Consider the following 23,155-nt stretch of genomic DNA (forward strand, 5'->3'; position numbering starts at 1 on the left):
AAGATGTGGTTTATCTATACAATGGAATACTACATGGCAATGAGAAAGAATGAAATCTGGCCATATGTAGCAACATGGATGGAACTTGAGGGTGTTATGCTGAGTGAAATAAGTCAGGCAGAGAAGGACAGATACCCTATGTTTGCATGTAATAGGAGGATTAGGAGGAACTTAACGGAAGACCATGGGGAAAAGAAGGGGGGAAAGTAGTTGAGGAGAGGGAGGGAGGCAAACCGTGAGAGACTCTTGAATGCTGAGGACTGATGGGGGTGGGGGGTGATGGGCATGGAGGAGGGCACTTGTGGGGATGAGCACTGGGTGTTATATGGAAACCAACTTGACAATAAACTATTAAAAAAAAACAAAAAAATACAAAAAAAGAGACTTAAAAATTTTTTTTTAATGTTTGAGAGACAGAGTGCAAGCAGAGGAGGGGCAGAGACAGAGAGGGAGACACAGAATCTGAAGCAGGCTCCAGGCTCTGAGCTGTCAGCACAGAGCCCGATGCGAGGCTTGAACCCATGAACCATGAGATCATGACCGGAGCTGAAGTCAGACATTCCACCAACTGAGCCATCCAGGCGCCCCTGGAGACTCTTAAATGTAACACTTTTCTTATTTTTAAGAAATTGAGGCACAATTAACATATATTAAAGTGTACAAATAACAAGTGTTCAGCTGGATGAATGTTTGTGTATTTATAGACTTGTCAAAGAATCTGTCCAACACGGGGCTTGAACTTGTGAACCATGAGATCATGACCTGAGCCAGAGTCAGGAGCTTAACCAACTGAGCCAACCAGGTGCCCCATACTCAGTGAATTTTAAAAATTGCTGTGGAATTCCTTTATTCGAGTACATACTTATGTTGATTGACTTTTGGGTTATGTGTAGTTTTTAGCCATTAGGAATAAAGCTGCTATGACCATTGTCGTGAACCTATTTACTTGTTTTGCTAGGGTACATGCCTTGAGGGTAATTGAAAGTCATAGGGTAAGCAAGTGTGTATTTAACCGTATTAGAAACTGCTAACTGGTATTCTGAAATTGTTGTAGACCCAGAGCAATGTGTGCGCTCCGTCCAGTTGCTCTGTAACCTCTTCAACACTTGGCATTTTTGGCCTTTTTAATTATAGTCATTCTGGTGGGTATGTAGTAGTATCTCATTTCGGTTTAAAAAAATTTTACTTTAAGTGTTTTTCTGTCACTATGTAAAATAATACATATACTTTATTGAGTAGTTAGACATTGTAGATGTATAAATAAATAAGAACATTAAAAGTCACCCATATGAAATCCTGTTACTCAGAAAAGACCTGATATTTTTTCTGAGTCTCATTAAGTTAGAAGTATTTTTGAACTTATACATATACTACAAGGAAAAGGCACTGTGCTTATCTCCTTGAAGCTACCCTGTGCATAAGACCCAATATTTTGATATATTTCCTTATAGCTTTTTCTCCATTCATGTATATAGTTTTTTAAAGTTAATTTATTTATGTTGAGTGAGAGGGGGGAGGAGAGACAGGGGGAGAGAATCCCAAGCAGACTCCATGCTGTCAGCGCAGAGCCCGATATGGGGCTTGATCTGTGAAATCATGACCTGAGTCAAAGTCAGGAGTCGGAAGCTTAACCGACTGAGCCACCCAGGCTCTCCTCCACTCATGTATATTTTTAAAAATGTAGCTGACATTTTAGTTTAGTGGATCTGGGGTTGGGCCCTGACAGCTGTATTTTATAGGTTCCCAAGATATTTTGCTGTGAGCCGTGCCTCGTCCAGCTCATTTCCCTCTCCTCTGTGTGTAGTGTAGGAGCTCTGTCTCTAGTGACTGACGGACTGACTAAACGAATGAATGTTTCTGGTATAGATGAAGAAATTGACTTTTCAAATGAGTTTCTTAAACACATTTTTAAAAAATACAGCATTTATTTTTAAGAAGAAAGAGAATAGTGTCACTAATCATGTTATACCCATCACCCAAATTCAACAAGACTTTGCATCATCTATCCTTTTTTTCAGTTTTTCCTTTGTGGAAGTATTTTTTAATTAAAATTTTAATTACAGACGCAGTATGTGAGCAATGTAGAAAATTAGAAGATACGGAGAAACCATCAGAAACACTGTATTCTCACCTTAATGTGTCCTTTTATGGAAGTAGTTTAAAACTAAAGCCAGAGAATATGCCATTTCACCTTTAAGTGAATGCTTCAGTATATACATCTCAAAAAATTGACTTTTAAAAAAAACCCTGACACCATTGTTAACTAAGTTAATAATAATAAACTGGATGTTTAAAACCTACTTAGGAAGGACAGCAGGGGTCATCAGCAACACAAAGGATTCACCGTGAAATAAGCATAGTCAAATCACCTAATTATGTAAATTGCAGAAATTATAACCTGACTATTGGCCCAGGGAATTTTTTGCGCACGGTGTATGTATCTAGAGCCTAGCCTTGCAGTGTTACTGCTAAATCTTCATGAAAAAGGTGACAGAGGGGACTGGAAATCTGTACAGTTAGGTGGCTATTTAGTTGATGCGCTGATGGATGTATTAATATGTATGATGATTGATGGAAAAGAACGGGTACAGAGATTGGTGGTCGAAGGATCCGTCCTAGGCCCTTACTTGTGAGAATTGTCTAAAGACCTTCCAGTCTTTAACTAAATCAAAGTGATTGCTGGAATGTGGGTCTAGTTTCTCTGGAGCTTGACATTGCATATTTTTGTTCTTTAAAGCCAGCAGCAGGGGTCCTCCCCACCCCCAACTCCGACCACGTGCAGTTAATCTATACAACTAATTTACTCTGATCTAGTCGATTTAGGGGATAAATCACTGAATCAGGGGATTCACAGATACTGTCTCCTTCAATTCTTTTTTTTTAATTTAAATTTTTTATTGTTAATTTTTTAAAATGTTTATTTATTTTGGGGGAGAGAGAGAGAGAGAGAGCACATGCAAGCAGGAGAGGGGCAGAGAGAGAGGGAGAGACCCAAGTAGGCTCTGTACTGTCAGTGCCACATGGCTGGAGATGGAAAAACTACTGTGGTTTATAAATGAACCATGAGATCACGACCTGAGCCGAAATCAAGAGTCTGATGCTCAACCAACTGAGCCACCCAGATGCCCCCAATTCTTTTTTTTTTTAATGTTTTATTTATTTCTAGGAGAGAGAGAGTGACAGCGTGAGCAAGGGAGGGTCAGAGAGAGAGCCACAGACTCTGAAACAGGCTCCAGGCTCTGAGCTGGCTGTCAGCACAGAGCCCAACGCGGGGCTCGAACCCACGAACCGCGAGATCATGACCTGAGCGAAAGTCGGACGCTTAACTGACTAAGCCCCCCGGGCGCCCCTCTTTTTTTTTTTTTTTTAAATTGTGATAAGAACACTTAACATGAGATCTATGCTTTTGACATATTTTTAAGTATATAATACAATATTGTTAACTACAGGTAATATTGTACAGCAGATCGCAAGTAAAATTTTTTTTAATTGAAACTTAACATACATAGGCAAGAGTGTAGTTATAAATGTACAACTTAATTTCCCAACGTGAACTTACTCACGTATCTCTCATTTAGATCAAGAAAAAGAACATTACCAGTACGCCAGAACGTTCCCCAATGTCCCCTCTAAGTCACTACAGAACAAGGAAGTATATTTTTATGAATTCGAAACCAGATTTAATTTATTTTATTAAAAAAATTTTTTGAGGGGCTCCTGGGTTGCTCAGTCGGTTAAGCGTCCGACTTCGTCTCAGGTCATGATCTCACAGCTCATGGGGTCAAGCCCTGTGTCAGGCTCTGTGCTGACGGCTCAGAGCCTGGAGCCTGCTTGAGATTCTGTGTCTCCTTCTCTACCCCTCCCCTACTTGTGCTCTGTCTCTCTCTGTCTCTCTGTCTCTCTCCCGCTCAGAGAGACAGAGCATGAGTGAGAAGGGGCAGAGAGAGAGGGAGACACAGAATTCAAAGTAGGCTTCAGGCTTGAACTCAGAAACTGTGAGATCATGACCTGAGCTGAAGTCGGACGCTTAACCGACTGAGCCGCCCAGGTGCCCCTCTGAAGGTGTTTTAGTTACTCATAGGTTTACTTGTTAACTGGAATCAGCACTAATGGGTTAAAATTTTAAGCATTTTGGGGCTCCTGGGTGGCACCATTGGGGGTTAGTTGGGCTTATGATTGGATAGGATTCTAGCTCAAACAGACTAATTCAATTCAAGTTTCCAGGTGAGAGTGTGTTTTGAACTTTGAGCTTCTGACTTTTGGACTATAACCCATTTGTAAAGATCACCTTCCTCTGTATAAAGCCCATTGTATACACTTTTGGTCCTCAGTGGGCCCCAATTTTCCCTAATTGCTGACTTAGAAACATGCTTTACAACTGGAGGATTGAAAAATTACTGTGATTTATAAATGGGCAGTCATTCCAGGAGTTCACTCAGCTAATTTAGAGTTAATTATATTTGAGATGGTTTTAACTTTAGCCTCCATTTCTTTTAACTGGCCTTTCATAGCTGATTATTTATGTACCATGACTTGGCTAAGGGCATAGGGCACAGGGCACCTTGTGCAATTAATCTCTTGCATTAGATAGAGATAGTTTTTTTCATTTTATTTTCATCCAGGCATGAACCTTGTTGGGTTGGCGAAAGCATTCGGAATTAGGACAAAGTTCAAATGTTTATGGCCTTACTGTTTTGAAGTTGATTTATGAAACAAAAGGAAATATTTCCTAGAGTCAGGGTCTCATCAATTTAAGAAGGATTCTGAAAGATCAGGGCTAATTTGTTGGTGATAACTAGGTTTCCTTAATGACAATAAAAACTGATATCAAAATTGTGTCTGTGCTAGTTAAATCTAATTCGTATTTTTATCTATATTTTGAAGACTTTTAGTCTATTTACGAACATTTCTTGGTGTCAAAAGAAATATTTCCTCTTTTTCTTTCTAACATGTACTTTGATAACTGATACAGAGTTTAAGTGTCCCCTATGTGTTGATTGAATTAAATATTTTTTTTCTCAGAAGATATACCTAGGGTAAATTGAATCAGTGTTTCTAGTCAACATAATTCAAGAAGGAAGTGATATTATATATTCAGTAGTGCTGCTTTTGACCTCTAATTTAAAAATAATACCCATTTTCAGATTTTGTGTACTTATTAAAGAGTTTCTAAGCTGATACCTGCTTTCTTACAATATAGATCTTTATCTTAGGAAAAATTGTCAGTTTCATGTAACTTTTTTTTGGAGGGGGATGATTGTAGCACATGCGTAGCCACTACTTAGTTTAATAATTAAAACTTTACAGAAATAATCAAATTCTCCAGTGTATCCCTTCCTGATTCCACTCCATCCCTTCCTGATTTCAGCCCCAGAAACGACTCTGATTTTCATGTTTATTATTTATATGCATATTTTCACATTCCCCCTTATACATGTGTATATGCTTAAACAGTACATAGTATTTGTTGTTTTGCATTATTCAAGCTCTATAAAAATATCACCTTCCACATATCATTTTGAGTGGTTTGTTTCTGTTGATGTTTGCAAGTTACCTGAGTAATTATTCTAGTTACTTTCTTTTAGCTCTTGTGTAGTATGCAGCATTATGTATCCATCTCTTTATATGAGCTGCCTTTTAGTATTTATTTTTATTGAGGTATAATTAACACAACACATTAAGTTTTAGGTGTACAACATAATGATTTGATATTTGTATCTATCTATCTATCTATCTATCTATCTATCTATCTATCTATCTATCTATCCATCCATCTATCTAATGTACCGTTAGATTGATTCCACTATTTTGCTATTGCAAACAGCGTGGCAAAGTTTTCTTACATATGTCTACTTTGCACAATTTTATAAGAATCTCTTTAGCGTACGAGGGAAAAGCTCTTCTTTCAGGTGGAATGCCAGATAATACATGTGGAAGGAGTGAGAGAATATAATTTTAGAATGCACATAGCACCGATTTATTCAGGAAGGACCATCGATAGCTGCTAATACCATTGGGTGAAGTTTTGAAGAGCAGGATATTTCCACAGTCTCAAAGTATCTCTCCTTTGTACACACTTAGAGATAATAATTCTCCACTTACTAATCAAAAAGAGAAAAATAGTAACTTTATAGTGGAGAAACCTGGTAATAACTGTCTTAAACCAAGTGACCCAAAGGAAAAAGTAATTAATGGTAGGACAGATGTCACGTGTTCCCAGCTTAATGCATGGAGGATACATCATTCACATAGTATATCTGCCTAAAGTGTACAACATGCCTGTAACCACGAGGAGCCATCAGATTAACCCAGATTGAGACATTCTACAAAACAAATGGTTTGTACTTTTAAAAATGGCAGTATCTCAACAAAACGAAGAAAGGCTGAGGAACTTTGTCATATAATTAGGACACTATAGAGATGACATGTAAATATCATGTATGATCCTTTGTTGAATGCTGGGCCAGAAAAAATTATGTGAAGGATATTATTGGGACCATTTTCAAAATTCAGGAAGGGCTGTACATTTGATACTAGTATTGTAGTCATGCCCACTTTCCTGATTTTCACAGTTATACTGTGATTAAAAAAGTAAAACTTCATGTCTTGAGGAAATTAATGCTGAAATATTTAGGAGTAAAGGGCATGATGCCTGCAATTCATTCTCAAGTGGTCCAGAGAAAAGGATCATTTCGTACATCTAGAGATAGAACAATGAGCAAATGTGACAAAATGTTAGCAACTTATGAATCTGGGTAAAGTGAACTATTGTCGCAACTTTTCTGTGTGTTTGAAATTATTGAACAAAAATCTTTTGGAGGTACCCTGGAAGGAGAATTGTTGGGTCTTGGGCTATGAATTTCTTTAAATTTACCAGGTGGTACCAAATTGTTTTCTAAATTTCCACCCAACACTTGATACTATTCAACTTAAAATTTGTATTAATCTTTATGGGTATGAAATAGTACCTCATTGTGGTTTTCGTTTGCATTTCTCTGCTTATAGTGGAGTTGAACATCTTTTAAAATGTGTAGTCATTAAGGCTTACTCTTTTTATGAATGGTTTGCTCTATATTTTTAAAACTTTATCTTACTACTTTTTGTTATGTCTTTTTAAAAAAAATTTATGTATTTGAGAGATAAAGAGCACGAATAGAGGAGGGGCAGAGGGAGAGAGAGAGAATCCCAAGCAGGCTCTGTGCTGTCAGCTCTGAGCCTGATGCGGGGCTCGAACCCACAAACTGTGAAATCGTGATCTGAGCCAAAACCAAGAGTCCAATGCTTAACTGACAGAGCTACTCAGGCACCCCTTGTGTGTCTTAATATATTCTGGAAATTCATCCTTAGGCAATTAGATGCACTGTAGTCACCCACACACTTTTGGAAGAGGCTTAACAAGGGACCCCTGGGTGGCTCAGTTGGTTAAGCATCCAATTTTGACTCAGGTCATGATCTTATGGTTCGGGTCGTGAGTTTGAGCCCCATGTCGGGCTCTGAGCTGACACTTTGGAGCCTGGAGCCTGCTTCAGATTCTTTGTCTCCCTCTCTCTTTGTCCCTTCCCACCTGTGCTCTCCCTTTCTCTCTCTCAAAAATAAATGAATAGACATTAAAAAAAGGCTTAACAGAAATATAAAATTGAGTTATATTTTATTTGAGCTACACAGAATTAAGGAGGTCAGGGGGCAGAGAGAATGTTGCACAGCAAGTGGGTAAGGGCTGGGGGGCGGGGTCCTGTGTACAGATCTCTTCTCACCTGGCTCAGTTAAATGAGGCAACTCAAACTTGCATTCTTATCTCTGGCCCCTCCAAAATCATGATGTTTAGAAGGGCTGTCCACTTGTCTCCAGTGTGTTTCTTTCTGAGATTTGCTGAATAGTTTGTTCTCCCTACCCTTCTAGACTTTAAAAAAAAAAAAGGGAAAAAAAGGAAACCCACAAAACCCCTGTATATTGCCAAATAATGAAATTCTTGCCCTGCTAAATATTGGTCAGCACTTGGATTGAGTAAGCTGCTCTGAGTGGTATTGCAGTGTTGACAGAGCAAGAAGGTAATTCACTAATTACACTGTCTTGTTTCATCCTTTAATAGGAATCAAATCCTTTTCAGAGATGGTGAAGAAAGGTTAAACCACTTAGACCTGATGGCTGGAAAAGATAAGCTAATCACCCCAGAACTTGCTTTATTGCTCTAATTTTTAAGGTGATTAGGTATTAGCTTTGCATGTTGGCAAAAAACAAAAAAAAAAAAACCACCCAAAAAACCCAAAAGTAGAATCACTAAGCTTTAGTCCTGTAAGGAAACTGAAACTTTTCCCACCCCCTATTTTGTAAAGGAGAACACCAAGGTAGGTGATTTGTATATTATGCAGTCATAGAGCTATTTTTGTCCTAAACAGAACTTGACTTTGGACTCCAGGTCCTCTTTAGTTTCCACTCCAGTGCCTTATGCTTCCATTCCTTCAAAAAACTGATACATCATCATCTATGGATGGACGTACTTGTTCTCCAGCGGTTAGATAATATAGTGCTCTCCACTCTCCTCATTGGCTTCCCAGTAAATCAAAAGGGATCTTCTTTCAGGGAATTTAACATCTTAATCTCCATCTCAGAAGAAAAGACTTTTCTATTTTAGGAGGTAAATTCCTTTGCTGCGACACACCCCAGAGGGACAATCAGATGGTCATGTCACTGTGTGTGTAAATACTCTTTATTCAAAGATCTCATGTATGACTCTTACTTAGTAGTTAGAACTGGGTGACAGTAGTCATTTTTTCAATTTACAAAATTTATGCTACTTTAAAATTCTTTGAATTATTTTCTTTATGGGAAATACAATTACTGTTTAAGGAGGAAAATCTAATCGTATTGCCCAGAGATAACTGCTTAATGTGGCCTTCTTGACATTTTTTTTCTATGCATATGTATTTCATAGAGTTAGATTAAACTGTAGTGTTAGATCTTGCCTTTTTTCACTTTAGACTATTTATTAACTAGGGTATTTATTAGATGCGTTATATCTTATTGTCTGGATCGATTATAATGGAAAATGCTACAGTAACCACTCTTGCCTACATTTCTGATGATTTTCTCAAGATAGAAATCAGAATTGTTGAATCATCAGCAAACCTATTTTTAGTCTCTTCGTGCCAAAGAGATTTTGACAAAGTGGCCACTAGTTCTGGCTCACACAAACTGAATATGAAAATATGAGTTACATCATTTCTGTCATTGAATTTTATCATTAAACAAAACTGTTGCTGATTTGATGATGCAAATAGGCCAATCGTTGTCTAATTCACATTTCTTTGATTGCTAGTAAGAGGTTTTCATATATTATTAGCTATTAATGTTTCCATGAATTCAGTTCATGAACTTTTGCTTACTTTTTCACAGGAGACTGATTTTCTTATTAAATAATTTTTGCATATTAAAAACATCAGCCTTGTGCCATTTGTGCTAAATACCTTTTGCCGCTTTGCCTGCATTTTGGTTTTCATGGTTTTTATCAGGGGAAAACAAGGTTTTATTTTTACACTGTCTAGTTCTGTACTGGAGAGTTTGTTCACTGAAGGTATGTAGGGAGGAAATGAAGCAAGAAAAAGGCTAGTGGGGACGAAAATTTCTCTCTAGTGAATTGAAGTCGTTCGGTAGAGGCCATTTCATGCAGACTCAGTGATTTCACCCCTTTTTCCCCTACAGTTGCTTGTCTTTTATTTTTGAAATCTGCTTCATGTTACCCATTCAGTTTGTGTACTTGCCTTCTGTACAATGTTGCCTCATTGGTCAGTTCTCGTGTCCTATGGCATTTTCTCATGTCCTGATGCTTTCTTTTAAGGTATTATCCAAAGAGATGAGTCACCCATGGAAAAAGGGCTCTCTGGTCTGCGAGGAAGGGACTTTGAGCTGTCTGACGTGTTTTATTTCTCCAAGAAGGGCTTGGAAGCCATTGTGGAAGATGAAGTGACCCAGAGGTTCTCCTCAGAGGAGCTAGTGTCATGGAATCTCCTCACGAGGACCAATGTAAATTTCCATTACATCAGTCTGCGGCTCACCATGGTGTGGGTGCTGGGCGTCATAGTACGCTACTGTGTCCTACTACCCCTGAGGTATGTCTCCTGCGCCGGAATTTGATGGTGTAATTGGTTCGGCTTTCTTTTTAAATCACGTATATAATGGTCCCATGAGAGTATTATGGCACTAAGCCCACCCCTTCGCCCCTGCAAAACACCACCAAGTGTGACCTCCACAGAAACATTTTATGTATCTATTTTCCTTTCACATTTTTTCCCAAATGAAGGTGTTATTCAGAATCTACTACGTATCGATCTGGATCCATGTTGTTCTTTCTGTTTGAAATAATTTGAGGATGGATGGAAAAGGGAAGTAGAAAAAAGAAGAGAGAGGATTTATAGTTTTGCATTCACTAGTGTCAACCAAACTATAACTGCCTTTCTGTAGCAGTTCACAGTTGCCCAGGAGAGAAAAAGATGTCTGAGAGTGGTTACCACATGGGAGAGAGCCATTCGGAAGACTGAATTTGTTCCATCCAGTTCCATTATGATTACTCACTTTCCTTCCTTCCGTCCGTCCTTCCTTCCTTCCTTCCTTCCTCCCTCCCTCCCTTCCTCCCCTTCTTTTTTGAGGGGGGAGGGCAGAGAGAGAGGGAGAGAGNTCTACTACGTATCGATCTGGATCCATGTTGTTCTTTCTGTTTGAAATAATTTGAGGATGGATGGAAAAGGGAAGTAGAAAAAAGAAGAGAGAGGATTTATAGTTTTGCATTCACTAGTGTCAACCAAACTATAACTGCCTTTCTGTAGCAGTTCACAGTTGCCCAGGAGAGAAAAAGATGTCTGAGAGTGGTTACCACATGGGAGAGAGCCATTCGGAAGACTGAATTTGTTCCATCCAGTTCCATTATGATTACTCACTTTCCTTCCGTCCATCCTTCCTTCCTTCCTTCCTTCCTCCCTCCCTCCCTTCCTCCCCTTCTTTTTTGAGGGGGGAGGGCAGAGAGAGAGGGAGAGAGCATCCCAAGCAGGCTCCATGCGGTCAGCACAGAACTTGAACCCACGAACCCTGAAATCATGATCTGAGCCAAAATCAAGGGTTGGAAGCTTAGCCAACTGGGCCACCCAGGTGCCCTCACTTTTCTTATTAAAAGTTCCCCTCCTGTGTCCCCTTCTGGTTCTAAGTTTGACTGCTGACTGAGGAAGAGAGATCTTCATGTCCAATTTACTGTGGAGCCACAGTGTGGAACCTAAGATTAGCAGAAGGGACACTGCACAGTGGGAAGAAGCACAAGTGGCCAGGGTGTGTTCAGCAATGTGATGGCAGGCAGTAGGCACGTGTACCAGGCACAATATTGCTATTGACTGTCTTGTTTACTTTCCTTGACACAGCTTTGGCATCCTCTCAATAGAGCTTTCCAGGCAGTTGCTACCACCACCTTAAATGGGCACATGAGTTGAAACCTTTTTGCCATCCCTCGGGCAGCCTATACTTGCCTCATTTAGGTCTATTACAAGCGAAGAGATTGCTTAAGTATAGGCAAAGGCACATTTCTAAGCTCTTTCTGTGGTTGTGTGTATGTGTGTGTGTGTATGTGTGTGTGTGCCTATGTTGCCAGTTGGGGCATGGTTTTTCTTTTGGGAATCATTTCAGTGGTGATAGCAAAGTGAAAATTTAGGGTTTCACATCTACTTTTCCTTGAATCTTAAGCCAGTGTTCCCAAACTGGCGTTCATGTATGCATGAAGGAACTATCTGAGCTTTTATTTGTTAGAGATGTCTAGTCTATTTATAATTAGAGCTTCCATTCATTCTGTTTTTATTACTTTTCTTTAAAAATTTTTAACATTTACTTATTTTTGAGAGACAGAGTAAGACAGAGCCTGAGTAGGGGAGGGGGAGAGAAAAAGGGAAGGGAGACACAGAATCCAAAGCAGGCTCCAGGTTCTGAGCTGTCAGCATAGAGCCCGATGCGGGGCTCGAACTCACACAACCACAAGATCATGACCTGAACCGAAGTTGGACGTTTAACCGACGGATCCACCCAGGCACCCCTATTCAATTGTTCTTATTCTTTTTTTTTTTTTAATGTTTTATTTATATCTAGGAGAGAGAGAGAGAGACAGCGTGAGCAGGGGAGGGTCAGAGAGAGAGGGAGTCACAGACTCTGAAACAGGCTCCAGGCTCTGAGCTGGCAGTCAGCACAGAGCCCGACGCGGGGCTCGAACCCACGAACCGCGAGATCATGACCTAAGCGAAAGTCAGACGCTTAACCGACTAAGCCACCCAGGCACCCCACAATTGTTCTTATTCTTAAAAAGGAATGAAACTTCAGTAAAGTTGAGTATATAGATTAACTCTTCTATCTCCACTTGGCCCATGAGTCAGGCACCGTATCCAAGGCAACGTGACAAGAGAGTGAGGATTTTGCCACTGAGTGTTTGAGATGCCCTCCTTTGTTGGTTAGCTTTTAGCTGCTGGGGGTGCCAGCAAATGGTATTATGATTCTGTTATATAGTTAGATTTAAGTAACACTCACAAACTAAAGAACTAATGTAAAAGATTCTTGGGAAGAAACCACAGATGTAGGATAGTCCAGTAACGTAAGCACCCAATGGCAGAAGTGAGGTCCTACTCTTGGTACAGACTCTTCAGTGTGAAAGGATTGCTCTGAAAATGCTTTATAAAATGAGCTGTTCCTACAAAGTGAACACCCAAAAAGCAGACTGTGCTAAAATTGATTGTGTTGATGGTTGCACAACTCTGTGAATATGCCCCAAACCATTGAACGCTTTCAAGGTGTAAATTGTATGATATGTAAATTGTATCTCGGCAAAACTCTTATAAAAAAACAAATTGTGGCTGAAAACTTGTGTCATCTATGAGAATTCTCCTGTTGGCTCACTTAAACTGGAAAACAGAATTTTTTGGCCTGTTCATCTAGCAAATAAAAGTTTTCAATAGTTTCGAACCCAGTTGTGAAACATGTTAAAATGTAAGGCCCTTCTGATTTAATGTGTAGGAACAAATGATTGTCATTACAGCAGGCTAGCAAAACATTATTTTAAAACTTTTGCAAAACTGATGGATGAGATTAAACAGTGATTTAGTTATTGCATTAGTGGCTGGCATGAAAATACGGCACCGAAAGAAAACAGAATCTGACCTTCAAATTGTTCTGTCAAAAGGTCTTAAATCAAGACTTCCATAAGGTTTAACACCTTAAGAAGGTGTTTATAAGGCAGCCCCTCCCCTTATTTTGAAAGATTTTAAGTGTCAATCTTTTCTTTTTGGGTTAATTCTACTCACGGCTCTAAAAATGACTCTTCTCTTTCTGAAGTTTTTAGCATATATATTAAAAGCACTTTTCAAAAATGAGGAAGTGTCCTTGTGTTGATTAGAGGTATTGTTAGTTACTTTGTTACTAACTTCTGAGTTACCAGGACCATGCAAAGGGACAAAGATGTGCATTAAAGGGTTTCTACATGGTGATATAATTTGGTGTTATTATGAAAGAGCTTTTCTTGTTATTTGCTATAAATTTTAAATTCCCTTGAGAAAAATTTGAATTATATGTCCCTCCATCATGAGAAAACACAGGAAACCAAGTTATTCTTAGACCTTTGGAAAATATTTTCTTTTATAACCATACTATGCCCACCAATGTATCCTGAACAAAACAGGATAGCTCCTTTCAACCTGACGTGACTCCGTTATACAATATAAAACTGTTTAGTTTAGTTTGATAATATGAATATATTTTTAAAAATTAAAATAATCCCAAAAAGCAAAAGGGCAAGCTTTTAAATTTATTCTCTTCACTAGCCCACTTAACCCTTTGGTGATTATATAGATTGACTTTGCTAGTTTTACAAATAAATTTCCAGGCCTCCTCTGTGCATCTATCAACTAGTTATATGCTTGCTGTTATTTTGAAAATGGTTATCATACTCTATGTATTATTTTAGCACTAATTTTGCTTTGTTTCTCTCAAAAGTACCAAGGACCATCCCCCTATGTCAGATCCTATAGATTTACCCGATTCTTTTTAATGGCAGTGCCATAAGTGTTTCACGACTTATTTACAATTTCATTACTTATGAACGTTTAGGTTATTCCCCTTAAGCGCTACTATTCAACTAACTTTCATGTTACCTTCTCTTTTCTTTTGCAGGGTTACCTTGGCTTTCATTGGGATCAGTTTGTTGGTTTTGGGAACTACACTAGTCGGGCAGCTTCCAGATGGCAGGTGAAATGTTTGCTTCCACTCAACCATAAGTAGGACTGTCCCTTTTCTTGGCCTTATCCACACACCAAAAAACGCAAATATTCGATTCCTATGTATTGCGTCACATTCATGGCCACGTCACACTTATTAAAATTTTGCTTACTTCGTATTCACAGTCTTCATCAGATTTGCCATCACACTTTCATATAAATTGTAAGAAATTGTTTCTCAAAAGGGAAATGAAAAATAGAGTGAGGGACTCAAGGAAACCACGAGAGTGTTATCCTCTGGTCAGGCTCATCAGGCTGAGACTAGAGAATTTTCAGCTTATCTTGGTCAGGCATTTATCATGATAGTCAAGTAGGGTGGGAGCCATTTTCCCTGAGAGTTTTGTCTTAATGGGTCAGCGAGACTTTAAGAATCGAACTGTGCTTGTGTTTCTGAACACAGTATGCTGCTGTGAAGGGGCACATGGAAGCTTTTATTGTATTGTTTCTTAGGAGTGCCCAGAACTGCACCATAAAATGTGTTCTCTTTCTTTCAGCCTCAAAAACTGGCTGAGTGAACTGGTTCACCTGACTTGCTGCCGGATCTGTGTGCGAGCCCTCTCTGGTACCATTCATTACCATAACAAGTGAGTGTGTTTGCCGGCTTCCTTCCGCCTTTCTATTCTGCAAGTCCAGCCTGTGACTGACAGTAGTGGGTGGAGGAAGCATGTGAAATGAGAGTCCTTCCAGTATGTTCATTCCTGCTGCTTAGAGTGTCACAGACATAACAGTTTTGTCCAAAAAACTTTTAAGAAGCCATCCATTTGCAGAGGGAACATAATAATAAACATGTGTTGACACCTGATAATTGGGCAGGGGCACCTGGGTGGCTCAGTCAGTTAAGGGTCTGACTTTGGCTCAGGTCATGATCTCATGGTTCATGAATTTGAGCCTCACATAAGGCTCTCTGTTCCTCCTCACCCACCTCTCAAAAAAATAACAAAAAAACATTAAAATAACAATTGGGCATTTATGGTGTGCAGCCAGGCCCGAGCTTGTCATCACAGGTCATCCTGTGAGAGAGGCACTGGTGTCCTGTTTTACAGGTGAAGAGCTGGGAGCCCTGGGATTGGTTGTCTAGGGTCACATGGCTGGCACACGGCCACGTCAGGGTTTGAACTGGGTCTGTTGATATGTATATAAAGTGATGAAGTTGACAGGCCTGTAATGTGGAGGAAGGAGGGCTGGCCTCTGAGTCTTGAGGCCTGGTTTCTAGTCTCAGTGCTGCCGCTCCTGAGGTTCCGTAACTGAGTCTTGAGACAGAACACCCACGCTTTGCTTCCCTCACCCCTGACTGTAGAGGGTAGTGGTAGCTAACTGAAGTTGTTAGCTGACTGTAATAATTTGGATTGTTTCAATTACTTTTCTGTTAACTTAATTTTATTTTTTTATGTTTAACCTCATTATTTTAAAAGTTTTAGGAAAANGTCTCATTTTTAGAAGGGAAACATTTTCTCATTTGGCTTTACCATGTGTTACCAACATTAAGAGACCCCTTAACTTTCTAAAATTACATGATTTTGTCATTGAGCTGTGAGTTTTGGGGTGAAAAGTAGAAGAAAATGCTTTGATAGAACTGTGATCAGAAGAGATACTATCTACAGAAAAGGTGCTTTAATTACATAGAGTTCATAACTTATATATAAAATTACTTCTAATTTTAAAGAGAACATGCTAAAGTTGTTATGCATTTGGTTCCCTTTCTTCTTTGTATAGGGCCAGCAAAAGCTACTTTGCTTCGTTAGTGTCAAATACTGGTTGAACTTTAAGACAAAGGCCAGCAAACTATGGGCCTGGAGGCCAAATGTGGCCTGCCATCTGTTTTTTGTAATAAAGTTTTATCGAAACACTGCCATGCTCATCCATTTATATATTGCCTGTGTCTGCCTTTGTGCCCAAACAGCAGAATCCAGTAGTTTTGACAGGGACTGGCTGGCTTGCAAAACCTAAAATATTTATTTTCTGGCCCTCAATAGGAGAAGCTTACCAGCCTCTGCTTTAGGAGGAGAAGAGGGAGGAAACTTTAATAAATTTACTCTTTGGGTCATTGTGAAACTACTAAAAGTGATGCTTTTAAAGAGCAGAATAATATGAAAATACTTAAGATAAACTATGTGAAACATATCACAGTACTAAAGTTGTGGAATCTTTGTAATTCAAACTAGTATTCTAAAATTACTTTTTCATTATAAAAGGATCATTACAAAAAACAATCTAAATATATATATGGGGCAAGTCATGGGCCCCTTCTCCAGTACTCTTACCCCACTCCCATCATACTGCCTAGAGATAACCTGTTTACGACGGGCCCGTATACTATGAAACTGTATTTTTAATGTACTTTTTAAAGTAAAATAGGATGAATCTCTACATGCTGCAAAATAGTGACTCTTTTCCAGGATATAGTGTTTACCACTGTTTGTCATTGCAGACAGTACAGACCCCAGAAGGGAGGCATTTGTGTGGCCAACCATACTTCCCCAATAGATGTTTTGATCTTGACAACAGACGGATGCTATGCTATGGTAAGAGCGGCTCATTGATAGTTCAAGTAATTGCATGTTTTGTGGATTGTTCAAACTTTTAATTTATTTTGGCACAAATTAGAAAGTTTTATATTAGAGAGTGACTGGGTTATAGTACTGTAGCTAAGTTATGCAGTACATTAAATGAGGACTATATGGGCAAGAAAAAGAAAGAAAATAGCCATTATATTTAAGGTGGTAGAAGATTCGGGGCACCTGGCTGGCTCAGTTGGTGGAGTATGAGACTCTTGATCTCAGGATTATAAGTTCCAGGCCCACCTTGGGTGTAAAGATTCCTTACAAAGAAAATCTTTTAAAACAATGTATAAGTGGATCAACCCATTCATTTTTTAAAAAAATAGTAAAAAAAATTTTTTTAAAGGATAGTGAAAAATTTAGCTTACTGAAATATAGACACGCATGAACTTGATAGGACTTTACAAAGTTGATTTCATCTTGCTTCTAAAGAAATCCCTGCAATGTTCAATAATACTTAAAGACGTTGAAGTCTTTCTCCTTAGAGCTGTGCAAATCCCTTACCAGCCAATTAGTTCTGTCTTCCTTCAGGGAGTCATATACAATTAAAAAAAAAAAAAATCAGACTTTTTAATGAAGATCAGACAAGAAAGACAAATATATATAACACATTGCCTTTCTCAGTCATTGAGAGGGTTCTGAAGGCCTTTGTAACAATTCCCAATTTATTGCCAGATATTTAATTTATCTGAAATATAAGTTCAGATATACAACCTCTTGTGCAACCACATTTTTAAAAATGTTTATTTATTTTTGAAAGAGGGAGAGGGAGGGAGACAGAGGATCTGAAGCAGGCTCTGTGCTGATAGCAGAGAGCCCGATGCAGGGCTCAAACTAAGGAACCGAGAGATCACGGCCTGAGCCAAAGTCAGATGCTTAACTGACCCCAGGCGCCCTGTGCAACCACATTTTAATCTCTAAGTTGTGGATTTTGCTCTAAATGCAAGAAAGCTTTAACTACTTCTCGGAAAAGACTTATGGCGATTGGTAGTACTTAACCTTTTTTAGATTAGGAATCAGTTATGTACCCTTTCTTAAGAAAAACGATGACACACATGTGCATCATTCAAGCACAATTTTGTGCATAATTTCAAGATGTTTATGGATTCCCAGAAAGCCCATGCAGGGGCCCGTATGTTAACAATGGTAGTCCCCAGTACAGTTCTGGGTATATATGAGAATTCCTTGCACACATGTGGACAAGCACTTTCACAAGCATTGTATGTGAACTTCCCTGTAATACAATGGGATTAAGGCTGAGATTTTGTTATAGATGAGACAGCAGAGGCTCAGACACTTTAACCAACTTGCCTAATTATGATTGTGTGTTTCTGGGACCATATTCTTTCTGTATCCCAGTCGACAAAAAGTTGAATAAAACTCATTTGTGATGGAGGGCTTCAGAATTTTGTTAAGTCTGTTTTCCTCCTAAACAAAGACTTCTTACTTTTTTAAAAAAATTTAGAAATATTTTCTGAGTTATAGAGAAACTGCAATAATAAAATGGTATGTAGAACATCCATATACCCTTTATTCACATTTACCTATTGGTAGTGTTTTGCCCTGTTTGCTGTATCAAGCACTGGCTTTCTCACTGTCTCCCTACATAAAAATGTATGTAAATTATTTATATTTTTAATTTGTATTAATATTTATTCTTAATACTAACATAATATTGAAATTTTAGTCTGTACCAATTAATTCATGCACTTCATAGGGTTCTTTCTTGCTTCCCCCTTGCCCTCCCATCCATATTTGTATCTCCTTTTTTTTCATAGTGAATACCCTGGTGCTCAACAGTATCAGCACATTTACCTCTTTTCTCAATCCTGCAGTACATCTAGAATTGTTTCAGAATTGCTTCACCTGTGTTACTACAAAAACAAATGTTGTAAAAAAAATTAGAATATTTTACAGTTTTCCCCAAGATGGAGAGTGTCTGGTCAAATACCATCTTAGATATTTTTTTCCTTCTTTCAGATTTGTTCTTTTATTCCTTCGAAATACAGTTGGATTTATTTGTTTCAGTTTGCTTTTGGTTTAACAGTCCCATTGTTGTTTATTGTCGGCATGCTTCTAAGTGTTAAACCACAAAGGCATGCTCGCAATTGTGTCATTTCCTGCCTTATCCATTCCGCCCCGTTGCCTCCGACACTTGGACGTTTCCAGCTTCACTGCTTTGGATTTTTTTTTTCTTTTTGTAGGAATATATATAATATAACATATTATATTTCCCTTTCCATCTTACACAAAAGATAGCATACTATATTTATTTGTTTTTTTGCAATTTGCTTTTTTCACTTAACGACATCACCTGAGTGGTGAGCATAGCATGACCTATAGAGATGGTGAATCACTATGTTATACACCTGAAGCTAGGATACCATTGGGTGTCAACTATATTCAAATAAAAAAAGTTAAATTTTAAAAAAACCAAAAACCGGTATCTCCTGGAAATCACTCCTTATCAATCATAGAGATCAACCTTTCTCTTTTCCCAGCTGCATGGTACTCTATTGTGTGTATGTACCATAGTTTATTCATATGATTACTTACATGTTTGAATACCTAGGTATTCCAGTATCTTGAAATTACAAATAAAGTTACAATTAAAACTTTGGGCATATGTTTTTTCATCTTGTTGGAGGTATATCTTCAGGGTAAATTCCCAGAAATGGGATTACTGAGTTGAAGGATAAATGTATACGTAGTTTTGATAGATATTGCCAAATTTTCTTCTATGGTTATTAACCCAGGCAATATACGAGCGCCATCTTCCACAGTCTTGGCTCCGAGTACACTGCTAAGCTTTTGAGTCCTTGTCAGTCTGATGATTGAGAAAACGGTATTTCAGTGTAGTTTTAATTTGCATTTCCCTTATCTGACCAAGTCGAAAGACCTCTACTTTTTAAAGCTAAAATATTACTAGCGTAGGAACATAGCTTAAAATTTAAAGGTGCTACCAAAGAATGCTTTTTGCTTACATCTGCCATTTATGTCTTTTGATTAGACTAAGAACTTCAGTTAGTAGCAGAAGGCCAATCTTTTCTCTTCATGGTACTTCTAGGTTGGCCAGGTTCATGGTGGATTGATGGGAATTATTCAGAGAGCCATGGTGAAGGCTTGTCCACACGTCTGGTTTGAACGCTCGGAAATGAAGGATCGACACCTGGTCACTAAGAGGTAAGCAGAGACATTGCTTAGAATCCTTTGGGGTGACTTAAATCTGGTAAATCTCGGCCTTCCTGCAAAGAGAGCAAAATTTGAGTTCTGTAGTCATAGTGGGATATAGGATGAGATTAGAAGGCCGGTATGTTTGTATTGCTATGACTTAGGTATAGTCCAGTCACTGAATTTTCAGAATTAAAAATCACTACTTGTGAAAGTTAAATACTTGATTAACTGTTTTCTGAGTAAATAGATGGTTGATTGTTTGCTGAATGTCTGTTATCACTTAAGTCCATCAAGAGACTGACAGAGCTAATGCTCTTTAGGGAACAGACAACATATCTCTGGGGTTTGGGAGTGAGAAGAGCTACCAGAAGCCTTTGTTGGGAAACAACAGCTTTTTGCCCAAGGCCTTTAAGTGAAGGCCCTCTGGTTATTGCTTCTAGAAACTTGAAGGTAGGGCATGCTTTTAAGAGTAAAATGAAAAGTACTTGTTGAAATCTGTTGAAGGTGAGTGAAACCATTCCCCAGTTTGAGATTATTTAGCATTGGGACACGGGCAGCTGTAATCTCTCTCTCATTCTTACCAGTTTCTGGTGAGCAGCTGGGAATATAAGGCTGGCTGCAGGGGAGACAGGACCTAAGCCTGGAAGAATTTTCATCGTTCTCAGCTTTCTGACCTCTATTACATATTACAAAGCTGAGCCTGACTCATTTAAGGAGTTTCTTATACCCAATGGCCATGAGACAGACAGGTCCAGCAATCAGTATTCTCGTTTTTCAGATGAGGAAATAAAAGTACATGGAGAAGGGCACAAACTTTATGACATGGGGGCTCCAGCGCTCCAGTGTCACATGACTGCCTCCCATTCTTTTTTTTTAAGAGTAGGCAGAAGGCACTGAAAATTGCTCACTTTGAAATGAGAGAAATTAAAATAGTGCAGGTAAGCTTATGCTTTTTCTAAAGGGACCAACTTGAGTTTTTCCCTTTACTTAAGTCTTATTTTTCCACTCCTTATTGCTATATGGTTATATTTGTGTGAGTACAGTGCATAGACCAAAGGGGATTCCCACCCCTGTTTTATAAAGGTAGCATTCTGATCCTTTGTTTTTCTTCACAGACTAAAAGAACACATTGCTGATAAGAAAAAACTACCCATATTAATCTTTCCTGAAGGTAAGAAGGGTAACTGCCTACCAAGCTATAGTTGATAACAACCAGCAGCAAAAGTATATGAGGCATCGGTTTGTTCTAGAAGTGGCATTCTTAGTCCAGATCTCTGCTGTCCTATAGGAAAGGGATGGTCTTCTCTGAGCCAGTAATTCCTTGCTTTCTTTTGACATTTGATGGAAGACATGGTGCCTTTTTGATCTTAAAAGTCATTTCTGGGTAATGAACTTGGATAGGTATTATTCATAAATTTTTAAAGGTCCTTATTTTAAAGTATTAAAATTGTCACCAGTTGTGCAGAAGTTTGTTATTTAATAACAAAGTAAAAGTTTGTTTTTAAACTTGCTGAGAAATGGGGCACCTGGGTGGCTCAGTCGGTTAAGTGTCCGACTTCGGCTCAGGTCATGATCTCACGGTTAGTGGGTTCGAGCCCCGCGTTGGGCTCTGTGCCGGCAGCTAGCTCAGAGCCCGGAGCCTGCTTTGGATTCTGTGTGTCCCTCTCTCTCTGACCCTCCCCTGCTCATGCTGTCTCTCTCTCTCTCTCTTCTCTCTCTCTCTCTCAGAAATAAATAATAAAAAACAACAACTTGCTGAGAACTGTTGCATTACCTACTTAAGCAGGAATTGATTTGTGAAATGAGAGTAAACTAATTTTGCTAGGATTTTAATATTTAGATTAATTTATATCAAAATAATTCCTTTTTAAATTTCATTTTAAAAAAGACTACCTTAAAAATAGTCACCATGCCCTTTTCACCCCTCGGCAGGGACTTGCATCAACAATACTTCAGTCATGATGTTTAAAAAGGGAAGCTTTGAAATTGGAGGAACCATACATCCAGTTGCAATTAAGGTAAGACAGATACCCCTCCTGGCCCCCCAGAAGGAGAGTGACTTCGTAACTTTATTTCGATATAACTTCAGTGTTAAAATTTGTAATAATAATGAGCGCTTATACACTCTTCCCCCTGCCCCGGCTGTATTGGAATATAAATGACATAGAATGTTGTGTAAATTTAAGGTGTACGATATACAGTATTATTAACTATATTCACCATGCTGTACATTAAACTCAGCATAATGCTTTCAAGGTCCGTCTGTGTTGTCACAAATGGCAGGTGTATATATATATACATATACATATGTATATATATGTATACACACACACACATTCACATCTTCTTTATCTATACGTGTGTTGACATACACTTAGGTTGTTTCCATATCTTGGCTACTGTGAATGATATGCTGCAGTAAACATGGGAGGGCAGATATCTCTTCAAGATCTTGTTTTCATTTCCATTGGCTACATACCCAAAAGTGAGGTTGCTGGATCCTATGGTGGTTCTAATTTTTGATTTTTTGAGGATGCTCTCATACTGTTTTTTCTAGTGGCCGAATTGATTTACATCCCCACCAGCAGGGCACCAGGGCTCTCTTTTCTCCACATCTGTTTTTCCTTTTTGCAAATCTGTTTTACATCCTGGGATTCTGCATTAGATGTAATTGAACAAAAGGTTGTATAATTTGCTGCTAAACCAGAATGTTTGGAAACCACAACTCTAGGGGAGCCTGGGTGGCTTAGTTGGTTAAGCGTCTGACTTTGGCTCAGGTCATGATCTCATGATCCGTGGGTTTGAGCCCCACGACGGGCTCTGTGCTGACAGCTAGCTCAGAGCCTGGAGCCTGTTTCAGATTCTGTTATCTCCCTCTCTCTCTGACTTTCCCCTGCTCACACTGTCTCTTTCTCAGAAATAATAAGACATTAAAACCTTTGGGGCGCCTGGGTGGCTTAGTCGGTTAAGCGTCCGACTTTCGCTTAGGTCATGATCTCGCGGTTCGTGGGTTCGAGCCCCGCGTCGGGCTCTGTGCTGACTGCCGGCTCAGAGCCTGGAGCCTGTTTCAGAGTCTGTGACTCCCTCTCTCTCTGACCCTCCCCTGCTCACGCTGTCTCTCTCTCTCTCCTAAAA

General features: G+C 38.9%; 1 protein-coding gene across 4 annotated transcripts in view; it reads left to right on the plus strand.

The window, feature by feature from the left end:
• The window catches only part of GPAT3 (glycerol-3-phosphate acyltransferase 3), a 57,222-nt gene that overhangs the window by 27,381 nt on the left and 6,686 nt on the right, over positions 1-23,155 (plus strand). For 3 of the 4 annotated variants that reach the window (XM_077774786.1, XM_077774788.1, XM_077774787.1), the window contains 7 exons: positions 9,836-10,106; positions 14,185-14,259; positions 14,783-14,872; positions 16,717-16,810; positions 19,914-20,029; positions 21,136-21,191; positions 21,953-22,038. In XM_077774786.1, the coding sequence (XP_077630912.1) occupies positions 9,836-10,106; positions 14,185-14,259; positions 14,783-14,872; positions 16,717-16,810; positions 19,914-20,029; positions 21,136-21,191; positions 21,953-22,038 (788 nt within the window). The remainder of the gene's footprint in view (positions 1-9,835; positions 10,107-14,184; positions 14,260-14,782; positions 14,873-16,716; positions 16,811-19,913; positions 20,030-21,135; positions 21,192-21,952; positions 22,039-23,155) is intronic. The other variant, XM_077774790.1, reaches the window with a different exon arrangement.

The sequence above is a fragment of the Crocuta crocuta genome, unplaced genomic scaffold (genome assembly GCF_008692635.1).
Source record: "Crocuta crocuta isolate KB4526 unplaced genomic scaffold, BGI_CrCroc_1.0 scaffold237, whole genome shotgun sequence".
Taxonomy (NCBI): Eukaryota; Metazoa; Chordata; class Mammalia; order Carnivora; family Hyaenidae; genus Crocuta; species Crocuta crocuta.